Genomic DNA, 21,312 nt, shown 5'->3' on the forward strand with positions numbered 1-21,312 from the left:
AATTAACAATGAGACCTTCTTAAAGTTAAGGAATTGTATTCTTTAAAAACTGCAGAGAAAACTGCAGAGAACCTTTAAATCTTTTTGGGTGATATAAACGATGTTTTATGCAACATAAACTTGACTTGACGCGTAGTTCCCAAGAGAAAGCTCTTCTAATCAGTAGAAGTGATCTATCTGGAAGCAAGATTTAATGCAAGGTGAAAACCGAAACAATGGCAGCGCATAAATCAATTAGATGTGAAAAATAACACTAAGAAACTGCATGACAAGGTTGAAACGGTGGTAAACCATTTTTCCTTAAAGGACAGCAAGAAATGAGTAAACACCGCAACACACACTGAAGCTGTTCTTTGAAGCAATAGTTGGAAAACAAGGACTAATAGAAACGCGAAACCCATTATTTCAGACCAAATCTCATGTGATCACTTGAAAGCACAATGTTGACAGGTTGCAGCTTTTATGTGCCTGTAAATGGTTATTGTGACTGTTAGCATGCATGTAGAGTAACAGTTACTTGAGATGCCATATAAATGCACTTGATGTTTTGAATGAAGCTTTGTTGTGACAGACGGAAAGACTAGACAGACACCATGACACATATAATTCTAGGAGTCATCTATCTTGTCACGCTAATGAACATCCTCATGTGATCTTAACCTGTGAAGAATGTAATCTTATGTAACACTTCCATACAGCCTAAATCATCTTTAAGCAATTAAAATAAGGGATCAATAATGTTTTTTTTTGTTTTTTGTTTTTTTTTTTCAGATTCTGATACTCTGTGTGTGCATCAGTGTGCCATGTGCATTTGAACAGACCCTTTGTTTTTTTCCTGTTTTTGTGGACTCTAGCACCCAGTTTCATAAGTGGAGTCTTCCTTGCAGTACTTCCTGCCGCACCTCACAAATTGTTTTCTGTGCAACTGAGGTCATCAACCATGTTTGTTCCTTTGAACCGAACAGGTATATCCAGCTAATTACTCAAAAGGATTTTTGTATGCTCTGATCACCTCAGTTTGGGGGAATGTGTCTGGAGTTAAGCGATGTCCTTTTAATCCAAACTAATGGTCAGAGGTGAAGGTCAACTCTAGATACAGTAGAAAATGAGCTGTGTGCTGGTGACCTTTCTGCATAACTAACCTCTGCACAAGCTTCAGCGTGAGTGCACAAAGAGAATGTACACCAGCAGAGTTGTGTTTGTTTGTGTGGTTGACTGTGCTTGCTACGTTATCTGTGTGTGTGTGTGTGTGTGTGTGTGTGTGTGTGTGTGTGTGTGTTTGGTTTGCTTGTGATGGGACATTTGTGTTTGAGTTGAATGCATCTCTGGAAACACACCTGCAGTTTATTTGTAATGAGTGCATGTGCGTGTGTGTGTCTGTGTATGTGTATGTGTATGAGTGTTTCCCATGCCACAGCAGTGCATGTTTCATGCCAATGGTGCCACTTCCTTTGCAACACAGCAGGGCGACACTCCTGAATCCAGGCCAAGTTATGTTTATACTCTTAACCTTATCGTCTGCAACTGCGGCTCTAATGGTGGCAAGGATAAGATCACAATGTTCAGCACCTCTACAAATGTAGCCTGGGAGGGTAAAGGATGACCACAACACCGCCTAAATAGGCAATGATACTAAAAGAGGCAGAGTGGATGATGTCATCAGATGAAACACACTGGCATTATTGCTGAAACAGACATATTACGTCAAAACACACAGTCTCCACATAATATTCTCCCCGCAAAAAACGTTTTGTCTCTAAAACGACACACACAGCACTCATAGTTCAGTGTGAACAGATTTTTTTTCCCCTTCAGGCCTTTGAGTTCAACTCATCTTTGACCCACTGACGGTTTTTCATTTTTGCAGTGCAGTGCTGTGTATTTTAATATTTGGAGTATGTACAAAATGTGCTTGTTGTGCAAGTGGTTGAGTATCTGCTGCCTAGAAATCTGTCAAATCTATCACCCAGGCTATGAGTGGAGCGCCTCACACGCCACTACGCTAATGGTTTGTTATCTGTCTGGCCTTTTTTTTTTCCTCTCTCTCACTGTCAGTCATCCGAACCCGAGCAGCTGGGAATGTTTTTTGCTGATGTGCCTCCTCTGCAAATCAACACCTCGTAGCCTCAAAGTTCGCCGATAACACCTGACGACAGACGATTTACAGATCAAAGAGGCTGTGGACATGCACATGTTTACGATTGATAAATTACTCTGGTAGCGCATGGCCAACTATTGCATAAATTATTTTAAATAGACAAGTGACACAAGTAGCTGGTGGACTTTTAATGACACTGACAAAGTTGTGCTATAGTTGCATCGTTATAAATCATTTGAACCATTCCTTCTTTGTTGTTGTTTTCTTTACGCATTTTGACAGACATTCTTTAAAGGTGCTATATGTAAGTTTTTGCTATCGCTATAACCAAGGTTAGCATTAACAGCTATTTACTTACCAGTCTAGAAGAAATGTTACCAGCTCATCACCACCACCCGCTCCCAGCAAGAAACCACGTTCGGCGGGGGAGAAAACCTAGGCTACATATAGCACCTTTAAATGACTTTATTTGCACGTCATGTTTGGCAGTAAAATATCAGTGTAATTGCTCTCAGGTATCATGTAGTCAAGAGTTACATGTGTGTGTTTACATATTCTTTTACACTGGGGGTTGAGGTGCAGAATGCGTGTGAGTGTGTTAATTTGTGTGGCTGGCAATGAAACGTGTGTAATCAATGCAAAGTGTGAACTGCTCTGCTGAAACACATTCATTTCATGCATGAACTCCGGTGATGTTAAGTTCATTGTTTTGGATGATGATGCTTTTTTTATTTTATTTTTTATTTCATCCTGTTTTCATTAATCAGCAGTAATTAGTATAAATAAAAGTGAAAGATGTAATACATGAGTACGGTATGTACTGTTATCACAGTTTATCACTTACTGAATGAAAATTCAAATCCATAAAATTCAGAAATAAAGAAAGGAGTTTGATATCAAGTTATTCCTTTCTTTCATGCTTTTACACTTCTTCAACCGTCCTATAAATAACACAGACAGTGACACATTTCTTCCAAAATGCGCATTATCTATGATGAAGTCCATTTAAGATGCAGACTCAACACTAACACATACATATACCCACCATTCATTCATTTCATATCACTACCAGAATTTCAGTTCAGTTCAATCTCGTCACTTTCTTCCCTGCAGGAAGGAAGTGTACTCATGGGACTCATTGTTGAAAATTACATTCAGCAGTGAAAAGTCAATTACATGCTGCTACTTATGGTGACAAAAGTGGGTTGAAGGCACATCAGCACAGATAGCACTTGTCATTCATCCTCAGGGGAGACAAAGACAGCTGCCACAATGTTCTGCTTCCATAATTGATCATTAACCATAATTGTCAATTCATATGGCAGTTAATGGAACATGTAAATGCAAATACTAAAAAAATAGAAAAGTTAAGATATCACCAAGTGCATTTTTAATGAAAGTGTCATTGTGTGAATTATAATACAATTTATTCATGAGGACATTAAGTGTTGTGTGACCTACTGTACAGGGCTTAAAATTAAAGCAAAAGAAAAATCGGTTGCACGGTAAAAGTTTTGTTTTACATATTTCTGAGGCGAGGACAGACCTCTCAGATCTGTCTATTTCACAGCTGCAATTGTTTCTAAAAAGATTTAATTCAGATTTTGTTAATAGTTTTGCTAATTTGTATTCATGTATGAGTGTGTACATTTGTGCACATCTGCCATCTGCACACTTATTAGGATTTATTTTCCTGTGTAAAAGAAAAGTGTAAGGTGCAAAAGGGATCAGGACTGAGTGGAATCTTTTAATTAAGATTGTTTGTCACAATTTTTATATAAAAGTAGAGTGCAAAAACATGTTAGTTGCTATTCCTCGAAGAAGCAGCATCTGTGATTGAATAGCTGTTGGAATGCAACAGCTGTATAAAGCGAACAACAACAAAAAAAACAAAACCAAAAAAACAGCAGTTGTGTAAGAAAGTAATTTTAAAAAAGCATAACCAATTAACTACCAGTATGGGAACATAAAGATTTGGCCCACTAGCAAACAATCCTTCCTGATCCACAATAGCTCCACACAGCTGGGGACAGGTTAAACGGCTGTAAAGCAACTCTCATAAAGTTCACAACCCCGGAAAACCGCAGGACGGCAATGAACCCTCAGAAAACATGTTGTTCTGCCATCCATAAGCAGGCAGCCTCCCAACATGAAGACAGGTCGGGACAGGTGTGAACTTTGATGAACTCTATTCTGTCTGGTATCCAGTGTGCTGCTGTTTAATGTAATTATGTGTTCAGTTGCGGGATTCAATTATATGTTCCCAATTTTATGATTCAAAACCAACTGTGTAGCAGGGTGTAAACAAATACTAATTTATAATTCTTCCCCCTCTTGGTGCAACCACTGAAATATCATTCCTTCAAATTAAATTACATGAAATTAAGGTAAATTAAATTAAATGATTATATAAAAATGAAAAAATAGAAATGATAATATAGTGATTTTCCACTGTTTTGTGTTGTAGGCTATAATAATACGAACAACAAAAAACAAATTATAATTAAACTACTCACTCTGACTCACCCTTGGCCTGGGACCAAGTTAAAACGGATCGTTACGTAAAGTCTTTTCATTCTAATATTGTTTGTGAAAATACTTTACGCAAGTTTTTGCCATCACCTAGTTGACCTCCAATTTGCCTGCTGGTAACTTTTGTGACGTCAGCCCGTCAGACACACCTGAGAAAACACAGGAAAGTTGAAAGTGACATGTTTTTGTTTGATACTGTCTATCCTAAGCCTGTCTGGCCACTTTCTGTCCGTCACACACGAATGAATTCATGCAACAAGTGACGGGTCACAAATTTTCATTAAGTAGTTCTGAAACTTGTTTGAGCAAGATAAGTTGAGAAACTGGAAAACACTGGGCACTTCTTCTGCTGAGTCAGCCTGTTCTTTCCACAACATTTCCCTTGTGAATTTATAAGAAATCAATGAGGAAACTGTAAATGCTCACAAGATTGCAGTCTGGCATGACACTTAAAAATACAATTTGGCCACGAGAAAGAAGGAATCCACAGATGATCATGTGACACACTGAGCAAATACTTTATCTTACAGCTGTTTTCGGGTTAACATGAGAAAACGCTCACTGGAAATCATGTTTTATACATATTGTGTTTTGCTCACGCCATGTGTTACTGTGTGCCATGGATGTTTTTATAACCCAACGAGGAAAATGTGTGACTGTGACAAAGACCATTAACAATAACACTCTCCTACTCCAACCTGTTTCAAATTGCACAATGTTGTAATGTCTTTCTTAAAAACACAGAAGCTGAGGAAAAAATATTTTTCCAGACATTGAGTAAACATTCACAAGACAGAATGGGTATCTAATCTGTGACTGTAACAAATTCTGTTCAGCCACACCACATTCAGTTGGATTGCTGGAATTCTGTAGTTTAACAATGAGGAATCCTGACTACTATTTATTGGCCTGCACATTTTTGTTCTGTATTTCATGAACGGCTGCCATTTTGATACCTTAGACATCCTCCTCAGTGAACCTGGAACCCCTTTTTCACAGCTGACATCTGACATGTCATAGCAGGAGAAGCATGGGTGTAATTAATAACATCACTGACATCTCAGTTACTTGTGCTGAGCTATTTTCACAGCGTTGGTGTTTGTGCATGGCTCACTGACACACTTATGCAACAGTGTTATTAGTAACGCCTGTGTTTTTCCTGATATGACAAGTAAATTTTGGATTGCACCTTCATTGGGTTAGAAATGCCTTGAGCGTCCATTCTCCATCCTTCTGGTAAGTAGTAGAACACTAGGTTCAACAGAACAAATAACTAGTATAACAAATTTGCCAAGTGCGTCACAGGTATTAAAATCTCTGACGTTCATTTAGCTTTAGCTGCTGTGCACATCATTTCTAACACATACATTTGTAACTCATAATGTGGTACCGATGAAAACGTTTACACAAAGCAAAGAGAGATACCCTCCCAAAATATGGTTGAGCAAATAAATTACAACAGCTTTAAAAGTGCTTGTATGTAAGGTTTTGCTATCGCTATAGCTACCGTTAGCATACTTACCAGTCTAGAGGAAACACTGCTAATTCAGGATCAAACTTCCTTCCTTTACTCACCAAGAGCTGCGGCGGAGACGGCGTCACACCCAACCGCTCCAGTCAAGGGTAGATGTCCAAACTATCCGTCCTGTTTCATTCGTGATCGTCCCGTATTTGAAAATGAAATGCTGTGTCGTGTATAATTTGTCCCATATTTTGGTACACATTTCATGTGTAACATTTCATTTATAAACTATGTCCTCAAAGTGCTGTAAATAAGGTAATGTCAAGTAAAACCAAACCAGTTATAGCCCACAAGTGGAATGGAGAAGTTTATCAATGAGCATTAGACTGTCAGGCTCTGTGTGCTGTGTCCTGTTAAAGCGCATACCATGAACGTTTAGTCCGAACCTCAGTGGCCAGGGTACGAATCCGATCCGTGCTGCATGTCATTCTCTCTGACCATCCTCTCAAATACTAATTAAAAATCAGTATTCAGTATTGCTGTAGTCACAACATGATGATATTTCAGGAAACAGAGGACATTTCCTGTTCATGTAGGCTAAACAAATCAATACATTACATTTCTTGACTCTTGGACGAACTGCAAGTCGTCCTGGTGGTTATGAAAATGATGTGAAATTCATGTCCAAGTACACTAAATCAGTAGATTACATTTTGTCACTATCTCATGTATTCCCAAATTGCTGGGTTGGGTGTTCATCACAGCAGCATCTGTAATACCTGCTATTCTGCTAGTTTTCCATTACATTGTCCATATTTTTTTTTCACTTGTTTGTGTGTTTCACTGCCTGGCGTGTCACAACAAAGGAAGGGTTTCCCCTTTTATATTAATACAAATAGGGCAGTGACAGTTATTATCATCATCTGTTTTGATATTCTGTTGCACATGTCTTGTTCCTGACATGACTTGCTGCTGTGGACACCCAGCCAACCCCGCCCTACAGCACGCAATAAAAAAGAGACTAAACCTGGATCTGGGAACAATGTGTTGATGTCAAGAAGTTACAATGGCTCATATGTGAAGGACGTTATCCCACATAAGCCTTCTTATTAAAATGTATCAAATTTCTCAATTGATGCTGTCAGATTTTATAATTCAAAAGTCTCTATGCCCCAAGGATCATGATCTATGATAATAATTTACAGTATAATCTTTTCACATTTAATAATAAAAGTTTCATAAGTGAACGGTTGTTGTTCATCATTTGTATATGATTGGCCCGAAAGGAAACCCTCTACCAGCTCTTTATAACACAAACCTATTCCCAAGGTTGTCTGGAGTTCATTTCCCTCTCTGTTTACATCTTAAACTTCCTGCAGTCCACTGACAGCTCTCTTCACATGGGCCAAAACTAGAACAGAGGATGAGGAATGTTTGCCACACAAAAGGGAACACACACTGACCGCAATGGAGGAGGGATGGTTGCATAATCCTTCAAAAACTCTACCAAATAACTGTTGAATCCGTATTTGTGGTAGAAAGTAATATGACCATGAAAACGCTGCCGTAAACTCTTCCATAAACTCAACGTCAACCTGCAAACGGCCTTGTTGTCTTTGTGCATTTGTGGAGGTTTACTGAAGTCTTAGGAACCACCCTCATCTTAAAGTACTGCCACATTAAACTCAACATCTTTCATTTGCTGCTATGTTCACTTGCATTCTACATATACAAGAGGTTAAATATAGATCAAAGATGGCCTTTTCCAGAATTACAGCTGCATAGCATCATACTGAAACAACAGCATGGCTATTCTGTGCATTTTAATTTAACTTTATTTACATCTACTAGAGCTCTTGAAAAATGTGTATGAAGAGCCACACCCAGTACCCACTGGGTGTTGCATAAAAGAACACACACTTGCACTAAAGTCTATTTGTTTTCATTTTGGCCTACCAGAAATTATATTTATTTCAAACTATAAAGACCAGTTTTAGAAGTAGAGAATTCTGCTCTGCTTCATTTAATGTACTGATTATTGTGAAAAAAAATTCTCTTTTTATCTTAAGATTGTTCAAACAGTCAGTAGACGATCTTGTGACTGGTAACCACTGTCCATTTTCTGTATTGTGCAGGTTATGCAACCGTCTCCCCTTTGACCCTGCATGTCACATGTTAGGGTCGGGGGTTGCAGGGCTTTAAATTATGTGCAGGCGCTCGCTGTGCAGTGGTGCCATGAACCGGAGTATCGGTGTAAATCCGAAACCAGGGGCCTGACCTGACCTTTTGTCTTTAGAATAAGTTGTCCTGAGTTGGCTGCATTCCTCAAGTGGCTTTGATCCACTGGGATACAAACATGGCTGACACCGCCTTGAATAAAAACAAGAGGTTCTCAAGTGATCACTCACAATGGCCAAGACCTAAGCCACTAAAATACTAACTGTATTGTTTTAATTATACTGTCTTTACTTTCAATCAAATGCACTTGAAAAACAACCAAATCAGATTTAATGTGCTTTTTCACATGGTATCATGGAAAAAGGAAACAGAAAATAATTTGCAATCTGATTCTGAAATACATGAAAAACATTTTATAACAAATGAACTGTTCAGAGCAAAAGTATATTTTTAGGTATGACTTGTTCTTTTGTTTTTATTTATCACTAGACAGACAGACTAACTAGATTTAGTTATAATATATCAAACCTACAGCTTGGATTAAGGTCTGGCTCTCCAACATCGTCAGGTATGACGAACATTATCAAATTTACAGCTTGTTTCTAAGAAACATGACAAACTCCACCCACTTGACCCACAGATTCCCATCTGTATACTTAAAATTCAAAAGGGTTCATCGGGTTCATCTTCCAAATAGCAATATCATTAGCTAGGTACTTGTCTGTTAAGATTCCCCTTTATTCACGTCATAGTGCAATACGAAGGCAACTGGACCTGATATGAAGATCTTGAAGACGTTTCACAAGAATCTCAAGCAGGTCCAGTTGCCTTTGTATAGCACTTCGGAGCACTACTTACTTGGCAGTTCAATGATAACATTTTCAACCAATTATGGCAGGGAGATTGTTGTGTCAGAGATGAGTGTTGCAGAGGTTTGTGCTGCAACCCACACAGAGAGACATAGAGAGTCATGGCTGCTGGGAAAAACGAAGTAAACACTTAGAGCCAAAAATCCACTCACGTCAAACCCTCTGACCTCATTTCTAATGTTGACAATTTAGAGGATTATTGTTTGGCCATCACGTCAAATGTGGACTAAAATAGAACCCTGTGTGTACAAGGACAAACGTATCTACTGTACGTCTAATATACAAAGGCTCAGTCAAAGATTAATTTGATTATGTGGCGCAACAACATCTTAGTCTGTGAGGATAGACTTTGTACATCTGAGGAGGTCCCAGAGGCAAGAACTGTGTCCACTAAACATCATATAGGTAAAGCATACTGACACACAGTCAGACAGAAATAAAGGTGTAAGGTAACTTGTATGATAATTGTGCAGGCACAAACTGAATAAAGTATTACAAATTTCAATAGGGCACAAAGGCAGCAATAAGCCACTCCGGCTCTGACAGGTTGTAACAAACCCATGCACACACTATAAAGAGATCACACTGTACTTTCCACAAAATAATTAAATAATAAGTAGTGTGAAGGAAGATATCATTGAAGTCATGTTTTAAGTTGTGTAAAGTGTCCCTGAAGCTAGTAAACACTTTTCTTATGAGCGGTAGCAATAATGTCACATTTTGCATATTACATAACCATCCGTCATCAACAATTTGCAACTCTTTTGAACTACTTATTCTGGCAAAAAAAAAAAACATAGCAATTCGTTGTTCATATTTCGGGGAATATGCAGTGCATGACATAAAGAAAAAGTTTGACATTTTCCTCCTTCAGCTCTGACTTTAATGTTGACGTGATGAATAAGCTGACTTTCAGAGGACACACAAGTTGTATATGTCTGCATGAAAAGCAGTCGGACCAAATTATTCCCCTGCATGCAAACCCGACCGCATTGAGGCAGAGCTTGCTTATACCAGCACAACACCTGAATTTCCATCTGAAACAGATGTTCTTTTTTTCTCTTTTTTCATTGCATAACGCTAGTAATCCAACATAAACTCTTCTCTTGGCTGCCTGGTTTCAAGTAAGCTCCAATTGAAAGTTTAATTCCACACAGAAGGCTCTTCCCGCGCTTTAATATTTAACTGTACTTTACGGGTTTGTGACGTGGAGTCACTGCCGCTTTGACTCAGTGTTTTTGTGTCTTTGCCTTTTTTTTTCGAAAGTCCGGCGGAAGCCAAAAATGGATGCAAGTCTTTAGTCATTAACAAATGAATGAATGTGAACACGTCCAGCTCATAAGCTAGTGAGCTTTTAACCAGGGGTCAATGTTTGATATACGATTTCAACACCGAAACTGTGCTGAAAATTGGAAGCATTCGATGACATATTCCATGCTTTATTCATACACTTGTTACATCCACCCAGACATGTTACGGTGACACAACAGTGAAACCAGATCATGTACACTCTATGGTCACAGTGCAAAAACTCAACCCTCATTTTGCACGCATTTTTTCAGGGGTAACTGTAGGGAACAAATAAACAAAAGGCCAGTGAACAAGCCTAAACAGCAAACATCATGTTGGCAAAAAAGTCAAATATGTCTTCAGAGGTAATTTCCTGATTTGCCTAAAGTTGCGAACTGGAGATTTATGGCGAATCCATTTCAAATAAAAAGCCACATGCACTGTTGTAATTCTAGAACATAGTGTTGCTTAACCGGTCCCAAAATAGAATGACAGAGAGAGAGTCTTAAATGAAAACAGTAAATCAAGCCAAAGTCCTAATTGTCTTCAGACTTTTTGTGAGCCTCTAGTCTTTGGCAAACTAGCTGCACCGGCAGATGATTTTTTTCCAGTGTTTGCGGCTGCATTAGCCATTAGCACAAGTATGATTGAGCTGCAGTAGCTGACCCTGCAGCCTCTTTCCATTGACATGCACGAAGCGTTCAGGTGTCTGGGAAGGAAGCATAAAGACTGTCTCTAATTATCTTGTGCAAAAGAGCCAATAAACACCTGTCCCTCTCCTCTTTACATTACATTAAACAAATGTCCTCTTCAGTCGATAACGCTACGCATCCCTCCAGCCTCTAATTAAATGCAGAATGCATTTCAGACAGGCAGCATCGATCGGGACCATCGGTTTCACATAGAATCAGTTGTTTTGACACAGAGCACCAGGAGACACCACAGTTTCATGTGTAAAAGAGAGCAATGGGGAAGACACTGTGTTTACTCTAGTGCTATTTGATCTGTGGCGGTGGTTCTGGGCCAGAGCTGAGTCTCTCTCTCCTCTCAACGATAGATGGATGTGAGCCTGGTCTACGCACCAGGGAAGCCACATCATATCTAGTTACACACAGGCTGCACTGACTGGCTGCCAATCTGTCTGAAGGGAAACGCTACTAGGACAAACTGTTTTTCTCTGGCAGATTCCAATCCACTGGCAACCAGCTATTATTACTTCACTATCATTAGTGGTCACCCTGTTTTTAAACTTTTGGAAAATAAAAAAAAGTTTGTGTACTTACTAACATTGAATTTTTACTTCCTAACAATGAGATTTGTCTTTCCTACGTCTGAGGAGCCAACATGCCAAATTAAAAGTAGCTTTGTCTGAAGTGGGCTCACTGCAACATTGTGCTGAATTTGACAAATCACATGCCTGTCAGACCGACCTCGTAAACATAAACAAGGCTCACAAAGCCGCACAGAAATCAGCATACATGCGAATAAGTGTTGTGATGGAGTTGCTCCAACTTCAGAAAATGAAATCATCCAGGGTGTTGTTACAGACATCTCATCTGTCTTCCCTGACTGGGTTTCCACTGAATAAATGTCTCCATTACATAGAATATATAACCTTCAAAACACGACCGTAAGGGGAAAAAAAACTCCAAATTTGGCCCACTCTGATTTCTGTGGTATTCCCCTTCAACTGCAGTGTGTTAGTGCCTTAGGCATTGGGAAAATTAAGCAGCAACAATTTAGTATATACACATTACATATGTAACTCTACATTCATTACTCATTCTTAACAAATAACTTGTTTCTGACACACCCAGATACTGTATTTGAATGAATTTTTCCTTCCAGTAGTCTTTCTCTGATGGGTGCCCATAGGTGTCAAATTCTAAATAATGAATCTCTTTTTATTGGTTCAAACTCCTGAGACAGTGGTTTTTATGTACAGACGGGTGACTAATTAAAGTAAAATCCTGGAAAATGAGTGGAGAAACAAGATGACAATGCCCCCATCCATTGGGCATTAGGGTGTCACTGACTGTTTTGATGAGTATGAAAATGGAAATTGTATGCTATGGCATTTGCAGTCACAAGATCTCAACCCAATTGAACAACTATGGGAGATTTTGGAGCAACATGTTAGACAGCACTCTCCACCATTATCATCAAAACACCAAATGAGGGAATATCTTTTGAAAGAATGCTGTTCATCCCTCCAGTAGAGTTCTAGAGACTTGTAGAATAGACCAATAGACCAAACACCTTATGTTGGTTCTTCCTTTAAGTGTTAACCGTCTGTATGTCTGTGTTGTGCATGGAATGAACAAAAAACAAGTATGTCAATGTATTGTATTATGTAAACATAAGGTTTATTGCAAATGTGCAGTCGTATCCAAACACCATAGTGAACAACCGTTTCCAGGATACTGTACAGCAACAATACCGTTATCTTTACAAAACACATAGAAACTTTAGCACTAGCTACAAACAAGACTTCTCCCTGTGAAGTTTTACACATGGTCCTGGTTTGCTCGACTCCTGTTGTTGTTGAAAACAAAAAACAAACAAAAAAAAAAAGGCGAAATCTTTGGTAGCTAGAAAACAACAACAACAGAGTGGAAACGTGTTCCTCTCTTACTACGGACAGGCACTGTTGTCATGCCATCGTTTTTCAAGTTGGCATCTGAGCATTTAAAAACGGACCAGATACTGGACGACGCTGCTAAAAATCAGGAGTGCATGTGCAGCGAGAAATGCAGGGGGTCTGATTGCTCACTCATCTCCACTGCCTTTACCTCAGGACGTTTTTGACTGTTATGTACATTGTAGTTTTCCTTTAATGTGAAGAGCTAGGCAAACTAGGTGCGCAGATATGCCTGACGCCCCAGCATACAAACAAAATCTTTTAAGACCACTGTACAATGCTCCTATTTTACAACGACTGATTTTTGTTCAGAATCACAAAAACAGAAGATATAGCAGGATTAATTTCCCCCAAAAGCAGCAAGCCCCAACTGCAGACAATACAGGATTACATTATCTGAATCATTACAGTATACTGATCAGTCTACTGCAGCGGTCCACCAGCTCTAATAGGCTATACTGCATTAACCTCCACCTCTCTTGCCTTTAGCTTATCCTGTTGATTATTCGTGTTATGCATGAACAAATGTATATGAACACATGAGTAATACATCGTAGGTACAGGAAAAGTCTTCGTTATGTGGCTGAAACGTGTGGCTGGGAGTCCTTGAAACTTGTATTTTGTGACCGGACAATTCTGCACGATGGGGCTTTTCTGGTTGAGACTTGGAGGACCGTCTCGGATGGGTCTCCTCTGGGCGAGCAGGGAGCAAACTTCCCCCGCACACTTTCCAAGTTAGCACCTGCAGGGCCAGCCCGATCAACACCTCCTCACCCGCCCCTCTCTTGGGCAAAGGGTGTTTGTTGGAAGGGTTTGGCTAGGCAGGGAAAGCCCCCCACCCCACCCCTCTGTCTGTAAGCAAGCGCTCGTCGGTGACTAGTCAGCCCTCTCTCTATTCTTAGCGCTTTTGTCTACAAAGAGAGACTACGACAAAGAGTTGGACGGTATCAGAGGACGGGCCTGACACCGCACCGGTCAGAGCATCTTAAGTTCTGTTTTGTGCTTATCAGTGTCAGCAGTTCTTTTGTGTCCCATCGATCATTTACAGCCCTGATGCTTCGCCTTCATTATTTCGAAGGGATCTCAGCGGCGATTTTGTAATACTTTCATTCAAATGGAGGTCCATTACTGTAAGGAGACAGTGGCTCTGCCCGCCCCAAGGCAGAGCCACTTATACAGCAGAGCCAGTGCTGAGGTTGCAGGTCTTCTGCTGCTGCTGTTGCTGCTGGTCCGGGGTCACCTGGGCACTCTGATTATCCAGGGGTAACAGCACATCTGTCGGGATGCGAGACTGGAACTTCTCCAGCTGTTCTGGACTGGCCAAGTTCTTCAGCAGGTAGTTCTCCCTCTCGAGCTGGTTGTTCTTCTCCGCCAGCTCTTTGATCTGCTCTTTGAGGATCTCCACCTCCTCACGCACAGCATACATCAGGTGGTTCTTGACCAGATCCTATCATAACAAAGAGGAAGAGATGGATCAGTTTAGCTAGAAAAACAGATCCAATCTTAAGACCTGTCAGGCTGATCTGCTTGGTTGCACCTCTGACAGTTTGCTGTCAGGATATCTACTATTATGTCTGTTTACCTGCATGGATCTCTTGTGAAATACTGTATACAGTAAAGTATACATGATACAACATTGACACAAGGGTGTTTTCAATAATTCTATGCTGCCAAAATTTTCATCAGTCCCTGTTTTTTTTTTTTGGACTTCTTACTGTCAGCTCCTGCACTTGTTTTCTACCTTGTCACATGAATAAAGCAGAAAGCAGCCAGTGCTGCCTTCACATGACAGACTTCCCAGTGCATTCATAGATAGCTGGTTTTGTGCTGAATGCATTGGGGGAAAGGGAATTTTGGGGAGGTCAGTAGTTTATAACTGATGTACAAATCAGTTTCTTTCAGGACGTAATCTAGAGGTCAAAGAGGCCATCTAAAAAAGGTCACAGTTTAGATCCTTGTAATGTAATGTAGCTCTACTAGTACCTTGTCTTTTTTTTTTTTTTTTTCAAATCCATTTGAATAAAAGCATCAATTCATGGTTTAATTGCTAATTGTGTATTTTAGAATTCAGTCAATGGAGATTTGAGCACAGATTGTTTCAAAGGACATGCATGTAGTGTATAGTGCAGGCTACACACTGTCTTTGACTGGTGTTTGTGTGTTATCTCAGCTTACCATCGCCTGTTCAATCTTGTTGTCGATGGCCACAACGCTAGCACCAGAGGCACTGCAGAAAAGAAGAGAAAAAAAAGGCCGTAAATGAACTGTTCATATCCACAACTTAAGTTAACTTCAGCTCAATTCCAAACTGTTCACAAGAGGTATAATGCTGGTGTTTCCTGAATTCACTGGTCCATGACAGTGAAACAGAAAGCTTGCAGAACAGAAAGGAAAACTGTTTACCCAGCTGTTATCTGGTTTCTTTTTTGTAAAGTATAAACTGCATGTTGAGAGTTAGATTGGGCTTTTATTTAGGTTACAGTACAACAGCAGTGCATGAGGCTGTGGCCAAGTGAGAGCAGATAACTGGTCAAAGTCCAAATAAACAGCAACAGAAAGACAGCTAGAAAGACAGCTGGGCAGACAGCATTTAGGGACATTTGGTCATTACAAACAACGTTAGACACTGCACACATTTATTATGAACCGCCATGTGAAAATACAGTATGTGGAGGCCTGCGGCAGAATGAGAAAAATAGACTCGTGCTCGGTCCGGTTTCTAACAAACCAAACGGATTTGTAACGAAATACTGTGTTCAAGCGTGTGGTGGCTGAATCGCATAATTACCTGTTGTCAAGTTTGACCGATACAACGTCTCCTCCGAGTAGCGAGGAGAAGAAGGAGATGGAGAAGTTATGCAACTGGTAGACGGCCACCTCCATTGGTGTTTTAGCGAACATCTCCGTGCTCATGTTGAGTACCAGACTCGTTTGGATTATACTTCTCGCCACGTTTGCGACTGGTTGGTTCAACTATTAAGTGTATATCCGGATTTGTTCGGTCTTTAGTAGCGATGCACTAACTCGCGCGCAGTGCTGTGTCGGTGTGTGAAGCTTCGCTGGTTTTTACTAGCGACTGTCTGATGCTATTTCTGCCACCGGCAGCTATTTGAATGGCTGGCTTGCTGACGTCATCTGACGCGTGCATATATTAGTCAAACGAGTTGGCGGGTCAGGTTTTATGGTTCGTTCTTGTACCGTAGGAAAAACCTGTATTTTAGAACTGGACCGTGTAGCAGTGTGATAAATATACCCCCACGCCAACTTTTTGCATAATAAACTCGGATGACGAAATAACAAAGCACGCTTGGTCACGCACTACAACTCAAGTACTTACGAGGTCCGCTCTTGCTGTTTTGTGACACTTTTATTTTACTGTTTAGGGGATGTTTTTTTCCTCTGTGCTGACGCCATTGTGCAGAATAAAGATTAAAATGTGGGCTAACACATAAAGCCATTAAATAAGATGCGATCATGTGTACAGCCTAGAAACATAAACTGCATCATATAGGTCAATGCATTAATTTCACAGGTACTACTGTATTTTACAGAAAGAAAAATACTTAACTACATCGTTAATTTACTTTTATTTTAACTCAATTTTTATGTCAGGACCTTTTGTCTCAACCAGTTAATTTATAAGCAAAACAAAAGTCACTGGAACGGTGCATCTTAGGATGCATTTTAGCCTGTTTAAGTAAACAGAATTTGTTTTCGAAATAACGAGCGTGAGAAGGGCATTTGAACGCAGCACTCCATCTGCCCCGCTTCTGAACTTCTCGTCTGCCACAGACCGAAATTCATCTGTTCTCATTGCAACAACATCATAACAACCAACAGAGCAATTCTTACCATACCATGTCTGCACAAATAAGTCACTCGTGTTGCTAATGAATTAAAAACAAGACTTGAAATGTCGCATACCATGAGGTTTTGTCCCATCTGATTTTTACTAAACTTATTTAACAGGATGTTTTAGAATCTGATGTCTTACACATTTTTTATTCATCAAGTCTTGGTTTTTCAACTGAAAATATTTACAACCTAAAATCACTGCAAACTGTCCTTGATTTCTTACACGATAATGACAACATTTTGCTCCCATCTTTTTATTGTTGTTTGTTACAGTAGGCTATAACGGAATGTCCTGCACCCTCCTCACATATGCACAGGTCCTCTGCATAGGTACTTTTCCATCCGTTCTCCCGGTAAATTTCCCCTCAGTCTATATTTGAACTCTATCGGTCTCTAGTGGTGAAAACGTATAATACAGTGGCCCGCAGAGGACAGTATTCAGCTCTGTTCCTACACAGTGTTTACTAAGGAATTTTCCATAAACCTTTTCCTGGCTTCATAATTTCATAGTTCCAGCAACTCCAGGTTGTTTTCCTGCTTAGAAAACATATGGGAAATTCTCAAAGGACACTCAAGGACATTTATTGATTTAATACAGTTCATATGCCACAGTACTACTCCCTTTTTTCTTTTAGTTTTTATCGCTCTGCAGTTGTGTTGTGTGGAGTAAACAACAATAATAATAATTAATAATTTAGTTTATTACCTTGAATTAATAATTTAAGGTAACACAGACACGTATTTGTTGTGTATACCACCACAGTTATGTTTAGTATCAGTATCCAGTCTGTCTGCTGGTGTATGACCTCCTGCACATCAGATAGTCTTTTGAACTTGCATGTTACCGCATGTGAAACAGGTGCACTGAGCCTCATGCAAAGCTTAATAAACAATTTAGGGTAGAAACACTCCACAGAAGACACAGAGAAGAACATAGGCAACCCGCTGTTATCTTTTTCTCTTTTTTTTCACAGCATTTTCCACTGAGCACTGACAGTTATTGAGCAATAGACCTTGTTTTCACTGAGGCGTTCATGCAGGTTTTAATAGCTTGAATGTAATTGCCCGGCGCCTCTCAGCTGTCACATTATGTTCCCTTTTGTTGTTACAATTATCTGATTCAATACTGATATTACGCTACAAATTTCTATTAGAGGGCCTCTATTGCAAAATAATTTTTCCTCCAAAACACCAGCGACCCATAGAACCTTATCGGCTTATCAAAAAAAACAAAAAAAAACTTTTATGTAACTTCCCTGCTGAATGGTCCTCGCATCCAACAATAGTATGCTTAAAATACTCATAAGCCCATAAAATTCACATTTTTTCAGCTTTTTATTAGCTCTATTTTCTTATAATAACACAATAAAGTATAAGTGATGAATAAAGTCCACACGTTTTTAACTCACAACTCTCTGTAGTAAACCAAATTCCTCGGTGCATGGGCAAGGTCTGTCACGTTTTTTGGAGAAAAAGGAGTTCTGTTACGTAACAAAACAATTGAGATCGGAAAGGCTGACTTTTGGTGGGCCTAACAAGGCTAAGCAGAAAGCACATTGACTGGGTATTAGGGCCCATAGTGCCTGTCGTCTCAGATTTCGTGCTGTGACAGTACAACTGCCAGGTTTAATAGCAGGCCCTGTTCTGGTGACGAGGGGCTGAGTTACCTTGCCCTGCTGTGATAGTCCCTTTTAGGAGGGGCGAGTCACACCGATTACCTGCGGCTCAGCTGAGATGCACACAGCAGACAGTGGGGGGCCTTTCTGCACTGGTCAAGTAAAATACACCTAATGAGCCACAGACAGCAAAATGATGACAGTGTAAACTAGGATGCTCATAACCTTCCTGCTTTATTCACTGTTCAACAACAGCTTCAACACAAATCTTAACAAGACAAAGACATTTAAACACAATGTTTTAGTTTAAATTGTAGCAGCATGCTTGTAAACGTTTCAGTGCCACAGATATTGACCTATCCTACCTTTACAAGAAATGAAGTCCCTCATATTTCGGTGGAACACTTACTGCCTAACCATGTCAGTGAGTCACTCTAAATCTAGGCTTTGGGCCACGGTTTCCATCAGATGTCCCCTGCACAAGAGCCAACCGCATTATATAATACTGTGATTCATCTGCACCAAAGGCTGAAGAGAATGAGGCAGAGACATGCCGCCAGCCTCCTAGCTTTTGTTATGAGCAGCCTTTTGGGGGATTGACGCACAAAATTTAAGATGTAAACAATACAGCTCAATAAAAAAAAAAAAAACAGCATGATCAAATTCAAAGAGAAAAAAAAACAATAGTATTGGTTTGAGATCACTTCTTGGGCAAAAGGATGCTTTTTCTCTTCTTTTCACTGTGTGTCCCATCTGCACTCTCACGATTAGGAATGCATGGCGTGTATGAGGGTGTGGCCTGAGAATACAGGGCCGCCATAGGCATCAGCCAGAGGCTGTCTCAGAGGAAGCTGTCAGTGTGGGCAACAGGACTCGTTACAAACAATGAATACTGAACACCAGGACAGCCAGAGGCAGTCAATTTTCACATCAACAAGTCAAGCACGGCGGCTAACAATGTGCATATGAGTGCAATGAATCACCATTAGTGGAAATTTAGACAACTTTTAACTACAAGATCATCAGGGTTTACATCAGAGAAATGAGATGTGTTACTATGTCAGAAAAGCTCTTAAAACAGTAGGAGTTAGTAAGATTGAAAATGAAGAAAAGTTTAACAGTTTGCTGCTTCAAATGAATGCAGAGATTTGACCATACACTGATACACACTGAACAGAGCTTTAGCATGAGCCTTTTCATGACAAATACTGCACCCACAGTTTTATATCATTTAGACACTGACACACAGCCGTTATCATCCGTCTTCTCCTGAATTGTCTTTAATGTGCACATATGTCACTGTCACACGTCACTGTCATGCCAAACATCCACTTACACACAAGATAAACTCTCTGACTACCCCCTGCTGCCCCCACTTACCGCCGATCTGGCCTCTTGAACAGACTCGGTGAGTAAGGGGGAGAGTAGCTCATAGCTCTCTCGGGATAGCTGAAATGCTGGTAGTGACAGCAGTATCTCTGGGAGGGTTCAGCCAAACGGAGGGCGCATACCATCCTGGGAGAAGGCGGCCTAGCCCCAAAAGAGGCGAATTCTGCGGGACGCGTCTGCGACTGTCCCATCTTGGCTTCCAAATGAAGGGGCTGTTCAAGAGGCAGCAGCCCTTTGACTGTTTGCTCACTGTTCTGCTGTTGTTTGTTCTCAACAACTGTGTTCTCACAGCACAAAGAGACAATTGAGCACTGATACCTCTGGATATGCAGCCATAACTGTGAGTGCCATGCTCAGACTGGCACTTGTATGATGTGTCTCCAATTCAGTGGAACACAATGGCCCCAGAGTCAGAATGAAAGTGACAGGTTGGCACCAAGTGATTCATATATATATATATATATACACATTGCTGGAGTGTTGCCGTTTCAGGCAGACAAAGAAAAAAATATTCCTTATACTAGTTTACCTGAAAGGAACAATCATCATGTCTATCTAGATACTTTGTTTAATCAGTAGTGATATGTCTATAGATTGGTCATTATTCCATGATGTGAACTAGGTGTCGCAATGCATTGGTACTGAGGATAACAGTGATATTTAAAAAATGAATAATTGATATAGTGTTAATAATACACATATAATAATATCATTTATCAGTTCGTCTGCTTGCCTTTTCACTATCCATTTAGTGCAATTGCTCTTTTTGTACGCTCTTGTACAGTTATGGTCACAGACTCTCTCTCCACCTCCCTACACTCGTATTTGAGTCTAATTCATTTAGTTAAGAGATGAATTTGACTGATATTGTGAATTCTTTTTGGCCACGATATGGTGAAAATCTGATATCATTTATAAAGGCCACTTAAATGGAACCGTTTCAGAGTTCTTCGCCACCGGAGAAATTGCGACACAATGACTTCTGAGTGGTACATAAAGTCAAACTGAGGCAGATGAATTAGTTGAGTCTTATGTAACATTTCAGATTATGCTTGTGGCATTCCTGATCCCTTTAACACTTCTAAATTCTGATTAAGTAGGTTTGTCAGTTTTAGTAATCCTCTTTTGTCATCATGGGTGTAATTAATGTAGTAATGTTTGGAGAGCTATTGCTGCTGGTGAAGGTGTAACAGCAAATGTGAGCTGCTCTCACCATAATTAATTACCTGGTGTTTTCTAGTTTGACAGGTTGTCTCACAGTTTTGTTTCCATTTAATCCATTTCACTGACAAGTGGAGGATTTTGATATTTGATACTGTACACAGACTGGGATGCACAGATGACTGAGGTGTTAAATGACTGACAATCATGTGAAACTAGTT

At 40.0% G+C, this 21,312-nt stretch overlaps 1 protein-coding gene across 2 annotated transcripts in view; it reads right to left on the reverse strand.

Annotated features, from left to right (window-relative positions):
- Positions 1 to 10,562: 10,562 nt before the first annotated feature.
- The window catches only part of LOC111232363 (TSC22 domain family protein 3-like), a 37,594-nt gene continuing 26,844 nt past the window's right edge, over positions 10,563 to 21,312 (reverse strand). The window contains exons 1-3 of one of the 2 annotated variants that reach the window (XM_022759849.1): positions 15,859 to 16,165; positions 15,246 to 15,297; positions 10,563 to 14,517 (exon numbers count right to left, since the gene is read on the reverse strand). In XM_022759849.1, coding sequence (XP_022615570.1) covers positions 14,242 to 14,517; positions 15,246 to 15,297; positions 15,859 to 15,983 — 453 coding nt within the window. In that variant the 5' untranslated portion in view covers positions 15,984 to 16,165 and the 3' untranslated portion in view covers positions 10,563 to 14,241. Of the gene's footprint in view, positions 14,518 to 15,245; positions 15,298 to 15,858; positions 16,166 to 21,312 lie in introns of those variants that run through there. The other variant, XM_022759848.1, reaches the window with a different exon arrangement.

The sequence above is a fragment of the Seriola dumerili genome, unplaced genomic scaffold (genome assembly GCF_002260705.1).
Source record: "Seriola dumerili isolate Sdu_G_001 unplaced genomic scaffold, Sdu_1.0 BDQW01000331.1, whole genome shotgun sequence".
In the NCBI taxonomy this organism is placed as follows: domain Eukaryota; kingdom Metazoa; phylum Chordata; class Actinopteri; order Carangiformes; family Carangidae; genus Seriola; species Seriola dumerili.